Here is a 17,907-nt window from a genome sequence, read left to right as displayed (position 1 = left end):
AGTAGGATCTTTGCTGATCGATCATGGGAGAACTAATCAATCAGCAATTTAGGTAATTCGTTTTCAATAATTGTAATCAAAGGCTGCATATATTAAATACAATTTTTTTAAAGTGCAGCTTTGGACTGCCTCTTTAAAAATTCAGTATTCAAACAATTGCATAATTTATTTTAATTCTCTCCCTACATCACATCAGAATCGTGACATACAAAATAAAGACACATTATAACTTGCAATCCAAGAAGAACAAGTAGGGTTAGATGTTCCATTAGATACTATGTATTTTTTCTATTAAGCTTTCATGTTCAGATTAGTGAAACTATGAAACATAATTGTACATTATTGCAGTGATTGTATTCACTTTATTACAAATCTCAAATCTCCGTTTTCATGCATCTTACTGCTGTAGTAATAAAATGAGCCTAATGTGATAACAGGGAGAAAATTACATGGTAAAACAAAAACCCTTTACTTCCCTGTTACAGAAGATTGGAGATACAGATTATCACATCCATGCAGATCTGTGAATTAAAGCGTTTTAATAAAATACTAGCAATAACTTTTTGTTTAATAATTATTTCCTGTGATCCCTGCTGCTTGGGAGCGTCTTGCCTCTCGCTTTTAATTTTTAATTAAAGTTGTAACGTGGGCAAAGGAAGTGGATGAAAACGCCTCACAATTGGCTTCTCACTTCAATGGACAAGTACAGAGTAGCATTTTAACGTGTCTTTGGGGAAGAATTCCTTTGGTAGACAAATGCATAACAGGTGAATTTCCCTGCTGAATATGTGTGTGCTCCATGAAATAATGGTCCAAACTCTTAGAGGAGCAGTTCTCTGGACTCCTTTGACATGCATAGGAAGCAGGTCACCCCCAGAGATGAAAAGCATTTCACTGTTCAGTGTGATAGACTTCTGGTTGAAGCATTATCTGTCTTCAAAGACAGAAGAAATACTCTATATCTGTTTTACTTCCCTCTACATCACTGGTGACTTCCCTTGCCAGAGGAGAGGGTGAGGTGGGGTGTAGGAGAAAGATCAGCAGAGAGGGATGTTATATAGGGCAATAGGAGGGGTTATATGGGGCAATGGGAGGAGTTATAGGGAGGGGTTATATGGGGCAATGGGAGGGGTTATATGGGGCAATGGGAGGAGTTATAGGGAGGGGTTATATGGGGCAATGGGAGGCATTATATGGAGGCAATTAGATTGTAAGCTCCTCGGAGCAGGGACTCCTCTACCGAAATGTTACTTTTATGACTGAACACTTATTCCCATTATGTGTTATTTGTATTATTTGTTATTTATATGACTGTCACATGTATTACTGCTGTGAAGCGCTATGTACATTAATGGCGCTATATAAATAAAGACATACATACGAGGGGTTATATGAGGCAAAGGGAGGGGATATATGGGGCAATAGATTACGTTTGGCCCTTATAGGGACTGAAATGTGGCCCTTGTAACTCATGTTGCCCACCACTGGTCTATATCTTTTAAGCATGCACTATGTCCTGCATATCAGCACGGGGGGGGGGGGGGGGGAATGAAGAGAGAAACAATGCTCGACCAGCAAGAAATGACGTTTTAATCTCTCACTTTGCATTCAGATTCTTTTCATTTGCTGGAAGGCATTACATTACTTTGTGTGTATTTTTTTTTTTAAAGGCAGCCTCTGCACAAAGAGGTTTTAAATGAATCCTGTCCTGTGCAGGCTGCTTTATCTAACCTGATAGCTACTTTTCAAGTAGTTTCCATAAAACTGTGCTGTGCTGTCAGTCTTTGCTTATGCTGCGGGGTTCTGCAGTTATTTGCTTTAAGCCAGAGGTTCTCACCCCCAGTCCTAAAGACCCCCCTCCCCCACCAACAGGTCAGGTTTTCAGGATATCCCTGCTTCAGCACAGGTGGCTCCATACTGCGCGTGGGTAGGCGCAATGCATGCAAAGACAAAAATTTTTTTGTCTCTGTCGCGCGATTGGCCGGTCACGTGCGCGGTCCAGCCAATGAGGATGAACCGTGCACGTGATGTCACGGAACCTACCCCCCACCCTCACCCATCGCATAACGATGCAGACCAGGAATCGCGCCTGCTGCAAGCGAGCGCCACATCACGGCGCTCCGTCGCATGCACGCCGTCAACATGAACGAGGCCTTAGTCTTCGATTGAGCCATCTATGCTGAAGCAGGGATAACGTGAAAACCTGACCTGTTGAGGACTGGAGAGGAGAGCCCCTGCTGTAAGCATTATATAGCAACATACGAGGTGGGTAATGTAAATCTATCACTTGGGAGTGTTTATAACGTCATCTCTACTCCGCGGAAACGTTTACCTGCGACACTTCTTCTCTGAAGCGGGTTCTGTAATTGAAATTATTACAAATATTTTCAGGTGCCGCCGACATTACTAATTCTGGTTTGCTAGGCTTCCTGCTAATGAATATTTTATGCCAAGTGAATCTTCAAAAAATTAAATATTGATGAGTATGAAAACGTTGCAGTACTGGGGAAACTGATTTAAATTTTTTCCAGGTGTCAAATACATATAATTTGCATTTTCTACTTTTGGTTTATCAACCAGTATTTATAGTGTAATAAATATAGTGTGTATGAAAGGCTAAATTGAAGCCGCTATTAAAAATGAGTGTTCTTTGCCATGAAATGTAATCTATTAAAACTCGTATGGATTTAAATCAATGTATTGAAATTGTAAAATGTACTTACAAGTTGTTTTAGGTGTTGGAATTGTACACGGATTGATATTAATTAGCTTGCAGTAAAAAACAATCAAAGCAAAACTTGCTGTTAACTGTTTTAATGTCTTCATTTGGTATGGCATAAAATATTGTATTTTAGAGCCGCGGGTGGCAAAAATATTAAATAGCACCAGCGTTTTGTTAGGAGAGGGGCGCGCATTACGGTTACCCCACTGCCCCTCCCCACCCGTTGTCGTCTGTGTCACCGTGTGTATCTGTGACACACTGAGACACACTCTCGCACACACTGAGACACACTCTCTCGCACACACTGAGACACTCTCGCACACACACTGAGACACTGTGTCGCACACACACTGAGACACTGTGTCGCACAGACACTGAGACACTCTGTGTCGCACACACACTGAGACACTCTGTGTCGCACACACACTGAGAGATTTGCACTGAGACACTCACGACAGGGAGGCGTGGCTGTGACATCAAGCGAGCTGTTTGCGCCCCATTGACTGAACTGCGCACGTGACCCGGCCATTGCACGGCAAAGACAAATGTAATTTGTTTGGCGTAGACTCGCTCGGTCGCGCGCTCTGTGGCCTGCCTCATACAGATATGGCCTTGTGTTCGCCGCGTGCACGCACTATAATCGCAGCCATAGGCCGTGATAAAATGGTAAACTTCTGGTAAATCACAACCCAAGGCACGTTGCTTAACAAGTGTCAGATCCCCACCAGGCTTGCCAGTGGCGGGCGTGCTGTTTGGACTTCTCTACACTGCAGGAGCCGAACCATAAAAACAGCAATGTCAATAACCTGGATACAAACCTGATTGGGAAAGCCAGGAAAATGTTTCCTCCTCTACTCTGTCTTCAATGTACATATTAATTAAAAGCTTGGCAAGGGCAGAAGTAACGATCTAAAGAAAGTGTTGTTTGCAACGTGCTGCAAGCCCGGGCAAACTTTCCAGGCGTCACTATAGTTGGTACCGACTCGTACGTCCGACCGTTTTTTTTACTCCGATTCCATTTAGGGACTTTAATTCTGTCAGGGGGGGAATCAAAGGTGTGTTCAGAATACAGGTGTATGCGAGAAATGTACTTCTTTCATCCTACTTAATGATCACTTATTTTACTTTGAAAAACGGCTTCTTTTACATAGTGATAAACCTATAATTGGTAAAGGAGGCCTACGGCAGTTAAGGGATTAATCAATATACACCACAATTTTACATCTTTACATTTTCACCCCCGGGAAGCCACTGTTCCCAGGATACATACCAGTAACAACCTCCCCCCCCCCCCCCCCCGGGGAAATAACATGGAGGATTAACTCTCCAATAGGAAGCGCGACTTCCTCCATTTTTAAATATGTGGAAGTACCGGCCCTACTTTCGCCAGCATGGACCCGGGATTCTGATCCATATGTGGGGGGAGGGGGTGGATTGCACCCGTAAAAAGTGAATATTTTGTCCGTGGTAAAATAGTGACGCTTTATAGCAGGGGTCTCCAAACTCGGTCCTCAAGGGCCACCAACAGGGCAGCTTTTCATTATATCCCTGCTTCAGCACAGGTGGCTCAATTGAAGACTGAGACACTGATTGAGCCACCTGTGCTAAAGCAGGGATATCCATAAACCTGGCCTGTTGGTGGCCCTTGAGGAACCGAGTCTGGAGACCCCCTGCTTTAGAGGAACCAGCAAGAGCCGCAGAGAGTGGAAGAACTCGGTGAGACCCGGATCAGATGTGATGGACCGCAAGGTGACCTCTGACGCCAACATCGAGACCGCAAGGTGACCTCTGACCCAACATCGAGACCGCAATGTGACCTCTGATACGTGAGAAGGGAGATTCTCCCCTGTGCTGCACCGACAGATCCTTTGAAAAGATTAATTTCAATGCTGTACTCCAGCCCCACCCCAACAGGTCAGGTTTTAAGAAGATTCCAGCTTCAGCACAGGTGGCTAAATCATAGGCTTTGTCTTCGATTGAGCCACCTGAGCTGAAGTAGAGACTGATTGAGCCACCTGTGCTGAAGCAGGGATATCCTGAAAACCTGATCTGTTGTGGGGGGAGGGAGGCAGGGGCGGGCTGTAAAGAACGGATACATTTTTTTCTCTCATACGTTTTCCTATGTGATACTAGAAAAAGAAGGAGATTCACCTTCTAAATCAATGCTTATTTTCTGGCACTACATGTCAGTGCAATACTTAACCTTTTTTTTTTTTTTTTTTGCAAAATTCTAGAAATTGTTAAAAAAAAAAAACCACAAAAAAAAAACCTTCTTACACTGTATTTTTCTCGTTTTTTTTTTCCTCCAACATATTTTTCTGAGTTTATATATATTTTACGCTGTCTTTTTTCCTTTTCTTCTTTTTTACAATCAAAACGGACTACGGAAACAGTCCCTTCACTCCAGCAGCATAGATATTCAGGGATAGTTTAGAATTATATAGGGTGGCAAATATAAAGTGTTTTTTAGCGCTATATATCTTGTATATTGTCGGTATATTTTTTAAGTACTCTTTTAGCACATTCACTGGCAGAGGGGTTTCTAATCCCTTTCATGTGTTTTACAGCAGTGCTACAGTATATTCTCTTTATTTAGATCCTTCTTTTATTCCTGTTGCACATCCATGCCACTTTCTGGCGACCTGCTTGTTAGTTTGCAGGCATTCGGTGTTACGAAGGCTCCCATGCCAATTTTTCGACTGATTAATGTGAAAACAAATTAAGCACTAGGTATTATTTTTGGGGGGCTACACCTTCACCCAGACTGGCAAGTACATGCAAAACTGAAAGTGCCATTTATTACATGTCCGTGTACTGACACTGTTTCTGGTGTGTGATTATCAGGCCGGAAATACAGATTAATTCATGAGTCTACAAAGAAATTGGTTAAAATCAATGCACGTAAACTAGATCTGAATACCGTTTTACTTAATACCGGCAAATATTTAGTTCCGCTGGTGCCTTAATAAAAAATAATAATCAGAAGATGGTATCCATGCCAGGGGAACCATCTTGAATTATCCTCTCTACAAGTGTCCCCTCCCTCTCTTTCCCCAACAAACCACATCAAAAGAAATCACTGGCTATTTTAATTTAGGATTCCATCTTGTAAACATGCTCAACTTCTTTAAGTAAAAAGAAAAAAGCATGTTAATGGTTTTAATTATATAGTCTGACTTCTAAGTATGAGTTCTATTTGAACACATTTGATCGCCACAATGTTCCATCAATACATTTGTGGACCATGTGTCTCTTTTTGTGGTTGTTGTGCCAAGTTTCTGTGCCTTCTATGGGTGGCCCAAACCGAACGGCACGCTGCAGCAGAATTGTTCTGACCCAAGCACTGCACCAGGCCACAGCCGATCCCCTTTTTTCTTTTAGAATGGGAACATTTTAAGCATACTAATTTAACTGCTGCCCTGTCGGACACTTGGTCGAACAGCTTTTCTTTTTAATTCTTCCTCTTGCTAACATTTCAAGCCAAGGTGCGTTTCAAAGTCCTTTACATTTTTATTTTTTTATCTTCCATCTGTTGGACAATTCCTAATCTCTCAATGTATTTTTGTAATCCTTTATATTCCATTATATTTATCTATGCACATTCTCAGCAAAAAACAGCCGTGGTTCTTACACACCTGTTAAATATTTGGCGTGTGTGTATATATTATATATATATTATATATATACCCTCTGTACATTTTTCACATCATGTTGGCACTTGAGCGTACTTCACGATGCTTTCAAATTAGCCTTTACATGTATAATCTATAAAAGCTACCCCAAAATGATAGTTATAAAATGCACATAGAATATAAAGAAGTAAGATTTACTGGGAAAAACAGATTCATCTCGGTTGGATATGTTTTCAGCCCCTTTGCTACTGCAGCCCTAAATCAGCTCAGGTGTAAATGAATTGTTTGAAAGGTTACAAAATTAGTGACACGGTTTCAGCCTGTGTGTCATCAAAGTGGTTTAACTTCTAGATAATTTCCCTCCGGTATATAAAGATTTTCAAACTGCAACTCACATAGTGATCCAACACAGCAACCATCAAGACCAAGGAGCTTTCGATACAAGTCAGGGATAAAGTGGTAGAGATGCACAGAATAGGAGAAGGGTACAAAAAATGTTCAAAGGCGCTGATTCTCCATCTCCGCACAGGGAAGTCCATCATTAAGATGTGGAAGATGCATCATAACACCCAGATCAGGTCGCCATCCCAAATGGAGCAGCTGGGAAAGCAGGAAACCGGTTTGGGATGTCACTGTGAAGCTAACAATGACCTTGAGAGATCTGCAAAGTTCTGTCTCTGAGGTGGAAGTTACTGTTCACATATTAAGGCAAGAAAGAAGCCATTACTCAAAAAGACGTCTTAAATCACGCGTGGAGTTTGCAAAAAACATACATATGATACTGCAGACGTGGAAATGGTTTTGTGGTCAGACGAGACATAAATTGAACTTTTTGCTGTACATTCCATGCGTTGTGTCTGGTGCAAGCCCAGCACTGCACATCACCCAGTCATCACCATCCCAACTGTCAAGCATGGTGGCAACATCATGTTATGGGGATGCTTCTCTTCAGCAGCGACTGGGAAGCTCGTCAGGATAGAGGGGAGAATGGATGGTGCAAAGTACAGGCGAAACCTGGATGAAAACCTGTTCAGCCGCGACTCTGAAACTGGGGAAGAAATTCACATTTCAGCAGGACAATGACCCGAAGCACAAAGCCAAAGCCACACCGGGGTGGTTGAACAAGAAGAGAATTAATGTTCTTGAGTGGCAACGCAACGCTGTGTGACATCATATTGCCATAGCAACTCGACTCCTTGTGATGTCGCAGCGTAATTTGATGCTGAAGGAGAAGGGCGGCACGAAGGAGAAGGTAAGAACTTTACAGAGGCCCCACTCTCTCCCCCGGCAATCCATGGGGAAGAGAGCGAGGGCTATGTATATGGGGGGGGTGGGGAACCCAGATTTTGCCACCCTAAGCCCGGGCCTAATGAGAAATCCTCCACTGGACATTGGTTGGGGTGAATACTTCTGCAAGTGTGTATGTGGGGTGGGGGGTGTGTGTGGGGTGTGTGTGTGTGTGTGTGTAATATTTTACCATCCTGTTTCCTTATTATGAAATACAGCTGTATTTATTTTTAAACCGGTTCCAATGTTGAGTTTGCATCAATGATCAGTTCTATCTATATATTGGTTTATTATTTGTGCTGATTTTGACGCATTGTGCAACATCCTGCTTTATGTTGTGGGATTAAATATACAATCAGTACTGGAAAGTGGAGTAGGTTTTCTTTTTCCCCTTTCTGTTTTGTGTTCTATAAATGTTAATGTTAAAGCCTGTAAACAGTCAGGAATGTGCCCGCAGCTGAAATCTTTCATTATTGCTATGCATTACCAATCAGGGCCTTTTACAGAGACCACACTGCCCCCATGTAAAGAATTTGCCTAATTGGGACGCTCTGAATTAGTTCTTTATGTTTGCATATACAAACTGAAACCAGCTTTTCTATGAAAAGGAATATAAACATTACATTGCAGTGGATATTAAAACATATTGGATATTTTTACAGGGGTGCAGATCTTTCCTAAATTGGTCAAATAAACCTTTTGTTTAGTGTAGCAGCCCAGATGTGAAATTGCTGGCATTGCCTTAGAAAATACTGTATTCTAAAAAATTACATGAAATGCTATTATCGTGACCGTTTTAAGGGGTCTGAAAGATAATATCTCCCCCCCCCTTTCCTATACATGTCTTTTGAGGTAATATCGTAATTCCTTGTTGTAAAGACCCTTGGGGTGTAATGCCAAGACTTTGTAAAGGTCGATAAATGAAAAAATTGGCATTATCTGTGTTTAACGCCAATTTTATTTGTTGACCATATTGCCACCATTAAAGCAGTGATGAGGGACTTTTTACCATGGCAATATGTCAGCATATGCAAATAAGAAGCTAACGCCAAATTCAATATTCATTATAGGGGACAGGCCAAAACAAATATTGACAGCGCAGAAGTGATAGCCACTCCCTTGTATGTCTTGTGATATAGGATGTCACCCTAGGGAGATAGAAAGGCATATAATGTTCTAGAAGCAGGTTCCTTGGAGTTGTGGTAGAGGGCCTCACTGTGAGTCCCGTAAAGATGTTGAAGTGTATAGTTATGTATATTAAGAGTGTCCTGTCTCTGTTTATTATTTTCAGTTCAGGAACATGCCCTATATAGTTATACCTATAGTGATGGAGCAAGATTGTTCTCGTGCTGGGAGAGGAGGAAGCCTGTTCTTAGCAGACGTTCTCAGTGTAGTAACATGTCGGATAGCGCAGGGCCAGTCTTCGGGCAAGGTGAGCAGGCGGCCAACTTGGGCGCCGCACTCCCTCTTCACCCTCTTGTCGGATTCAACTTTCACCTGACCGAAGGAGGGGGCATCAGGCACCCCCTACTCCAGCTCCCCCCTCCGGTTGGAAGTTGGATCCCGGTGCCAACAGGAGGAGGGAGCGCTGGGCCTCCAAACAAGCAGAGAGGTAGGTGTGTGGTGAGGGAGGGAGTTGGGGGGGGGGGGGGGTGTTCTTACCTTTTCCGGAGCGGACCGCCTCCTGTAGCATCTTCGACTGAGCCTCTAATGGATCCAAATGTGCTGAAGCTGGGATATACTGAAAACCTGACCTGTTGGGGGGCTTGAGGACTGGAGTTGAGTACCCCTGAAAGGCGTGCTACACCTTTAAACTGTTTGGTGCTTCATATTGATAGCTGTACTTTTCGAATGTTCAGATCTTCTCAGCAAAACAAAAGTGCTCAGCATTAATTCCAATGTACAATCTAACCCCACCATTGACCAACCGTTCTGACTAGTGCTGTACTGATGTTTCCATTGTATAGATGTTGGTATGGGGCTGGCAGACAGCAAGCACAGAGGCCATGCAGGGTAGCTGAACAATGATCTAAAGGGTTCCTATCGCATAGTGGTACTTTGGAACACTATGTGCTCTAATCTACTCCGGAGTGCATTCATTTTCTGAAGAGATGGCGAGGAAATGACTTCCTCCTGAACATGAATCGCTGCTTGAGATCCGTTCCAGCTGCATTTCCAGTAGATAAAAAAAAAAAAACCAAGAAGCACTATATGTGTTGTCCTCTAAATTAACCCCTTTGCTACCAGAGGGATCTGAAACAGATTGCATTAAAGGCACAAGTAGCAAAAGGGATAATTTATGAGTCAACAATGTGCTGTTCTGCAAAACACAAGGCACTGAAAGTCCCCTATCCATCTTTTCTTGTTGCCCTCTCTGCACTTTGGGGACTAAATAATAATGTGCTATTGGCAGGCGGATTTAAACTTTTATCTTGAAAGTTATCCCGGTGGAAAGTCTTAGGTTATTGCAACCATCTGTTTTATTTTTAAAGGTTCGGATAACATATCAACTTCAGTTTTGTAAAAGGTTGCTGAGCGCAGTGTCAAGAGTATTGCTTTAGTCAAATTACACGGCTAAATCCTGCATCTTAAACATGTGGAACCTATTTTCTTGGCCTTTTCCTTTCGCTTCTAACCTCCTCTTGTAACCTCCAGCCCCACTGATTAATTTTTTTGGGCAATTTGTCAGAGTTCCTTTACGCTGTTGATTGCACAAATCCTGGGCTGGGGTGTGGAATGGGTGTTAACCCTTCATTGGTGGAGCAGAGGCTGAAATGTGTTGAATTAATTCAGGAGGTATTTATGGAAAGATTTTGAGATGGGATATGGCCTTTTTTTTTTAAGGTGGCTGGTACGCCAGTGGCGACCGGATGCCTGGAGTGGAGGGGGTTCCACTTCAGTTTAAAATGGACTAGGTGTTCCATGGGAGCGGTCGACCTGATCATCCCCTTGAAATGAAGCAAGTGCCATATAATGTACCTGGTATGTAGTAAGGCAAGGGGCGTGAGATTTTTTTTTTGGGGGGGGGGGGCGCGGCGGTTACAGAGGTCACGCACTCTCCTCCAAGGCAATTTAAATTTAATGCTGGAGGTTCGTAACAAACTTACCTTGCTTCCAGTGACGCATCGTCGTGGTAACCTGGCGTCAAATGACCCCGTGGCGTCATTTTGATGCTGGAGTCGAGCGCGGGGGTGAGGGGAGGAGAGCAGGCAAGGGGAAAAGATTGTTCGCCCCTGCTGTAAGGGTTAAATATATATATATATATATATATATATATATATATATATATATATATTCCTTGAGTGCTGAGATTTCCAGAGAATCATTTCGGCATTGTTTTTACACCGCTACCTTCCTATGGATGGATGTGTGGCACAAACAAAATCAGCGTTACTATTTACAGTAGTTAGTGTTTCAATGGAACTTCCCTACTATAAATATACCATTCTTTCTGTTGAGGACCATCTTATTGGGCAGATGAGACCATCTTTACTTCTGACTGGTACCTGTGTTATTACATTGATCTTTTATTTCACTATGAATCTGTGACTGCCATCCATTAGTCCCTTTGTTTACCGATACAAAATGATGCATTGCAAAGTCCTGTGATGGCAAAGGGGGTTAAGTGGAGAAGGAGCGACTCAGTGAGTAGACACTGGCTCTGTAAAACTATGACACAGAGTTTGAATCGGGGGAACCTGGTTCAATTCCCGGTGTCGGCGCCTTGCCGGGATGTTACTTAATCTCCCTGTGCCTCAGGCACCAACAGCATTAGAGTGTAAGCTCCTCTGGGCAGAGACGGTGTCTGTAACATTCCTATGTGCTGCGTACTGTGCACTATACTGTAATTGTGACGCGCTGATTCCCATTGGGAGAAAAGCGCTGTATAAAATAAAGTTATTATTAACAAAATGGTTTTAATAAACTGTTATCTAGATTACTATATTTATTGCCTTTGTTGCTTTTATGGGCAATCGTGCAAATATGGATACCCAGGCTTGTCTGTTTGTTTTCCACCGAAGCAAGCACGGCATATTTCCCCAACTGTAGGTGACACTAAACTATGCAACTGGTTGCAGGTATAAACATGCCATGTTATGCCAATCACATTATCGCCAGGTACCTCTGCTCACCGAGGAACTGCACGGCTTCCTTTCTTATCATTGGTTACAGCAGGGGGGCTCAACTCTAGTTCTTAAGCACCCTCCCCCCCAACAGGTCAGGTTTTCAGGATATCCCAGCTTCAGCACAGGTGGCTCAATCAGTCCCAGCTTCAGCACAGGTGGCTCTGATTGAGCCACCTGTGCTAAAGCTGGTATATCTGGAAAGCCTGACCTGTTTGGGGGGGGGGGGGGGGTTACTTGAGGACTGGAGTTGAGCACCTCTGGGTTACGGCACCACAGAAATGGTGCCAGGGCTCCCTCCCACTGGTGGCTGCACGAAGTGTTCTACAGTAAAAATGAGCACACAATATGTTGAGGTGTTATTATTATTACTGGGCAGTAACCTGTTAACCCATTGAGTAATAAGAGTATTAAAAATGTGAACAGTAATGCGGCTAAAAATGACTAGCCGTTGGTGATCATTACCAGCCATTTTCAGGAATGATGGGATTAAGCCACATGTCATATTTTGGAAATCTGTGTTGTTTTACCTCTGCGGGGCGGCACATATTACAGCGTACTGCAGCCCGGTGGTAAAAAAATAGGTTAATAGTATAAATCCTGAATTTCCCTGTGAATTCCTGTAGACACTTTTGACAGAACTGCGCGTGATTGATGTAAGGCTGTGGAGTTATATTTGAATATAAGGTTGTAGGGTTATGGAGGGGAGAAAACAAAACAAAACAACGATTGCACTCTCTCTGCAAGCTCCGCTCTGCAGTAAATAGGCTATGGGAAATATTCCTGGCGTGTTGCAAGCAATTATTTTGTAGCCTGAGGGAAGAACCAGGAGAACCTATCTGTGAATTGCTGGGTGACTAGACCCTTTCACAAAATGGTTCAGTCCTAATTTAATGTGGATTTACTGGTATGGGACGCCTGTGAAACTGGCAGATTTGCTAATAGGTTTTTACCTTGGCTGCACACATTTATGAAAAGCAGAACACCGTTTTGCTTGAAAGAGTGAGTTCAAAGACTCGGCTGGAGAGACTATTCTGCACTCATGTTAAATAATGCTCTTGGGCCTGTCTATGGGAGCTAATAGCTTGATGAATAGTTAGTGTAGGCCAAAATATATTGAAATATTAATACACTTTTTTGTTTGCAGACTGATACATACCCAGAGAAGGTTTTGTTTTATACATGTTTTGACCTAAAGGTCTGTTGAAATGTTTTTGTTGCATATTCGCTGCTCGCATTGTTGGGTAGTGCATTGCAAATTTATCCAGCAAGTGAGAAGGGTTAAACATTTTGCATTAAATGAATGATCCACCTAGACTTTTCAAATGAAGATGTATAATTTTAGAAAATGTTTGTACACAAGGTTAACAATATTTCTAACAACATAATCCATGCAGGTTTGTTTCAGAAACTATTAATGCTAATAACAAAGATATGTGTATTTGCTCTAATCTTTGTCGTCCGCAATTACATCGCTAGATCAATATGGCATTTATACCCATGCCCCACAAATAAAATAAATACTGCGTTTTTATTTAGATTTTTATTCTTTTAAACTTTTTTTTTATAACAATGTGCGCATTGCTTTCCATTGAGATTCATTCTGATTCTGAATTGTCCCATAAAATAATGAACACACCTGTGTAATAAGTACCTGCGTGGTCCTTTTAGGATTTGGATGGAGAAGGAAGTCAATGCAGAGCTTGTAATATCTCTGTGTTCCCGTATTGTCCATTTAGGCTCCCTGGGAGCCATTGAACGGAAGAGATTTGTTGCTGCCTTAGGCTGCGCTTATAGTGCCGGCGACGTGACGTCACGGCAAAACAAATGCATTGCCACCGTAGCATGCGCTTATAGTAAGCGCGACGCAACAGATTGGTCGAGATCACTGGAAATCATCTCTATTTGATTTTCCAGCGACCGTCGCCTGACCGTCACCGTCGCTATAAGTAAAGAGTGAGTAAAGGGAGTGAGCGAGTAAAGTGGAGGCTCTCTTCACTTTACTCGCTCCACTTTACTGTCGCTTGCTGGGAATTGAAGAATTTGAGAATTTGGTTCTAAGGCTGCGTCCATGGATAGACAGACCGTGTGGACGCGTCCGCACGCTGAGCGATCAGACTGCCTAAAGGCAGTGATCGCGTCTATACGGCGTGCAGGAGGGGGCGCGCGATGCGCGAGAAATCAATTAAAACTGATTTCTCGGGCGGTCACGTGAGCGGTTCGCCCAATGAGGGCGAACCAGCCCCGTGACGTCACTGGCCCGCCCATAGACACGCCCCCGGACAGCGCACGTACGAAGGCCAGGGTTAATATATACAATTATATTTTTATTTCCAGACCAGTAGTAACGTCAGTGTTTTGTTTTTTGTTTTTACAAGCCAGCACTCGTCCTTCCTTAATACGGGAAAAACAAGGATTTATTTTATAAAGGCGTTCTCCCTTTAATTTATAAGGCTGCGGCCAGGCAGGGAGCTGGCGCTTGTGCGCTGCGCCCTGCTCGGCCGGGCGATTCATGGCCGGCAAGGTGCGCGCTTGGGTGTTGGGGGGCGTGGCCAAGACGTCACGGAGCTGGTTCGCCCTCATTGTGCGAACCGCAAATTGAAATTTGCTTGCTTGGCAAGCAGGTAAGCGCTGCGCATGCTCAGGCGCTCGCTCACGCTGGCCACACACATTATTTATTTATTTATAAAATATTTTACCAGGAAGTAATACATTGAGAGTTACCTCTCGTTTTCAAGTATGTCCTGGGCACAGAGTTAAGACAAATAACACATTGCCGCAATGTGTTCCATCACGGCCAGCGTGCGCGCGCCCGCTCGGCGCCACCCTGGCCGAGGCCTAACACTGACGTCAACTTTGTCTCAATCTAGAAAAGCCTGACTATTTCCTTAAATCCGGAACAGAACTTCAAATTTTTTTGGACACTTTGCACAATAACATGCTGCAGTTTTCATTTTCTGTGACCCTTTCCTGATCTTTTATCATTTTAGTATTGGTATGTGGAGTTCTTATACTATTGTGTCTTTTTGTTATTGCAGAGGATATTCAACTCTTTCGTATACACAGAGAAAATTTCTAACGGGGAAAGTGAAGTTCAGCAGGTAAGAACCGCCACACTTTCTCCTCTTTTTTTGTAGTTTGAATTGAACGCCAAGATATTTTGCATCACAACAGAATGTCGTGTGTATATATATATATATATATATATATATATATATATATATATATATATACTTTTTTCCCCCACCATTATCACCTAGCATACAATGCTTCCACTGCAGCAAGGGATTCTGGGAAATGACATGCAAATGAGCGCACAGTGCCAGCTTTTGTCTTAAATCCATTATTACATGGAACCCTTAAGCCACTGCTCGCTGTTTTAAACATAGCTTTTAAACATAGCCTGGGATGAGATGCAAAGCCAGTGAATCCACTCACAGACAGACTGTTTCAACCTTGTGGGTTTCATCAGTGTTAGGTTGGTTGTACTGGCTTTGCAATTTAAGACTTGGGTAGGTTTTCACCACACATTATTTAGGTTATGGTGGGTGAAAAGGTGGCTAAAAACGCTCCATCGTATAGCATATAAAAATATTACTTGTGAGCACAGTCACATGTCTTAGACAGGTCTGCAACCCTGCTTTTCACTAATATATATATATATAGTGTTCGACAAACCTATACATTTGCACGCCCCGGGCGAGTGGATTTAACATCGTGGCGAGCTCCTATTGGCCCAAGCAGCACATGTTTTGTACTAGGTGGCGAGTACATTTTTTGGTGATTTGTCGACCACTGTATATATATATATAAATTCCTGCACACTTGGAGTTTATCAGAGTATATTACTCTTGATTTGATAACCTCCAAGTGTGCAGGATTTTTCATATAATGTTTTCATTAACGCTGACCGTGACACCGTGGTAGTGACTTGTAAGGAGTGCCTTAAAGCAGCAGTACTGCACCCCTCCCCCTTTCCCACCTCCTTTCTATATGTAAAAATGTGATTATGTGTCATTCTACATTCTTACCCAAGATGTCATTCGTTATAAATCTGTAAAAATCCTGATTGTGTGCCTAACGAAATGGCAGCCTTATAACTTTGTGCTGTAGTCTGTGAAATGCGGCAGCACATATGTACCATTATATTACGAAGTGTAACACATTGTTACAATTTCCAGAGCAATAGACAGTCTGCTGTTTGGAACATGGCAACAGATCTGTGATACTTTGTTGCCAAAGGGCAGAGCTAAAAAATGTGTGAGAGGGCCTGTTGCAAAAGAGGAAGTTGATGTGACTTTCTAAATGGTTGCTGTAACAGCCAAAGGATGTTTATTAAAAAAAAAAGATTAGAAATGGCATTAGGAGTTAAAAAAAAACAAAAAGTGCAGACAGTATTATCTAATACTACAGAACTGATTTATTTAAAAAAAATGTATAGGATTTTTCATGTTTTGCTGCTTTAAAGTGTGTGTGTGTGTGTGTGTGTGTGTGTGTGTGTGTGTGTGTGTGTGTGTGTGTGTGTGTGTGTGTGTGTGTGTGTGTGTGTGTGTGTGTGTGTGTGTGTGTGTGTGTGTGTGTCACTAATGTAATGCATTTGCTGCCAGATTGCGCCTCTCTAGTAGAGAAGGGGTTGATAGGGGGAGTCGATTCTAGGCTTCCTGATACAGTATGTTACCCTCAGTAAGGCCCCACAATGTGAAACTATAAACAGAGTGAGTGAGAACACACACAGGTCATGTGACCATCGTTTAAATAATTTGAGACAGAAGTGTAGGTTTTACTGGCCAGATCAGGGTGAGGGTGCCTCGGGGGGAGGGGGGGGGCATTTATGTGCCCAGATGACTTATTTGCAAGAAACCATTTTTTTCTGGATAAATATTGCACATGTGCAAACAAGTATAATAATTGGGGGTTTCCTCCACCTTTAGCATTATAAATAAAGTTTCTGCCTTATTTACTAATAGTTGTGTTACTTAGAGCAGTCTAGACATCGTTTACATAAGGGTGAAATGAGCAAATGACCGTTTCCTGAACATAATGATTACAGCAGGGCCCCGCTTCTCGGCGCCCCGCTTTTCCGCGATCCGCCGATACGGCGGCACCGAGAAGGGGGCCACCATCATGGATCCTTAGTTGCGCATGCGCAGAATGGGCGGGTGCGCCCGGCGCGCATGCGTAGACCATAGTTTGCGCGCGCATACTGTAGTTTGCGCAAGCAGACCATAGGTCGCGTATGCGCAGAACGGCAAAAATGCCGATTTACGCATGCAAAATCACTGAAAATCGCCGGATCCGCTTTCCGGCGATTTTCACTATACGACGGGCCCCTGGAACGGAACCCGCCGTATACCCGGGCGTATACCCGGGGCCCCTGGAACGGAACCAGCCGTATACCCGGGGCCCTCCTGTACGAAACCTGGACAGTGGTGAAGATAGCAGAAATAAACTTTATTTCAAGTTACGTTAAAGGTGCAATCCCACAGTCGGCTGGTTGAATTTCTTGGGGGCCTCTGAATGGGAAAGTGTTTGTCAATCAAGTGTTTTCTATCCCCTTATCCCACCCTGTCCTTATCAGAGCCAATAAAGATACGGGGAGCGGGGGCCTGGGGGCTGTGCAAGCGCTTGCTGATCACACAGTGACAGCACACTGACATCACACAGGGAGCAGCACACTGACATCACACAGGGACAGCACACAGTGACAGCACACTGACATCACACAGGGAGCAGCCAGGGGAAATCAAATCCCTCCCACGTCTAACTTTAAAAATAAATAGAAAATACTTATAGCTGTCTGATTTGGGTAAAAAATATATCGATTGCCCCTTTTAAGAAGTGTGATATTTTTATATTCTGTTTGTTAGCAATGTATTCTGGGATAGGAGTGTAAGGCTTAAAAAATGTTTTGCTTTTAAAGCTGACACCTTTCATTCATCTATCTCTCATATCTGCTTTAATGCAGCAGTCCAAGCTGCGTTATTTTTTTATTTTTTCATCTTCTGCTCCTCCTCCCTTTTAATATGCGCATCAATGCAATCCACACAATGATAAGTAATTAGCTAAGTTGACGATCGATTTAATGAAGATTAGGCTTGGGGGTTCACTAAATGGTGTCAGTGCAGCAGAAGAGGACCAACGA

At 43.0% G+C, this 17,907-nt stretch overlaps 1 protein-coding gene across 1 annotated transcript in view; it reads left to right on the top strand.

The window, feature by feature from the left end:
* Positions 1–17,907, top strand: part of CACHD1 (cache domain containing 1) — a 126,133-nt gene that overhangs the window by 32,220 nt on the left and 76,006 nt on the right. The window contains exon 2 of the mRNA XM_075615905.1: positions 14,804–14,866. Within this exon, the coding sequence (XP_075472020.1) occupies positions 14,804–14,866 (63 nt within the window). The remainder of the gene's footprint in view (positions 1–14,803; positions 14,867–17,907) is intronic.

The sequence above is a fragment of the Ascaphus truei genome, chromosome 10, assembly GCF_040206685.1.
Source record: "Ascaphus truei isolate aAscTru1 chromosome 10, aAscTru1.hap1, whole genome shotgun sequence".
NCBI lineage: Eukaryota > Metazoa > Chordata > Amphibia > Anura > Ascaphidae > Ascaphus > Ascaphus truei.
Note: the sequence above shows the minus strand (reverse complement) of the source record. Positions and strands in the feature narration are given on the sequence as shown.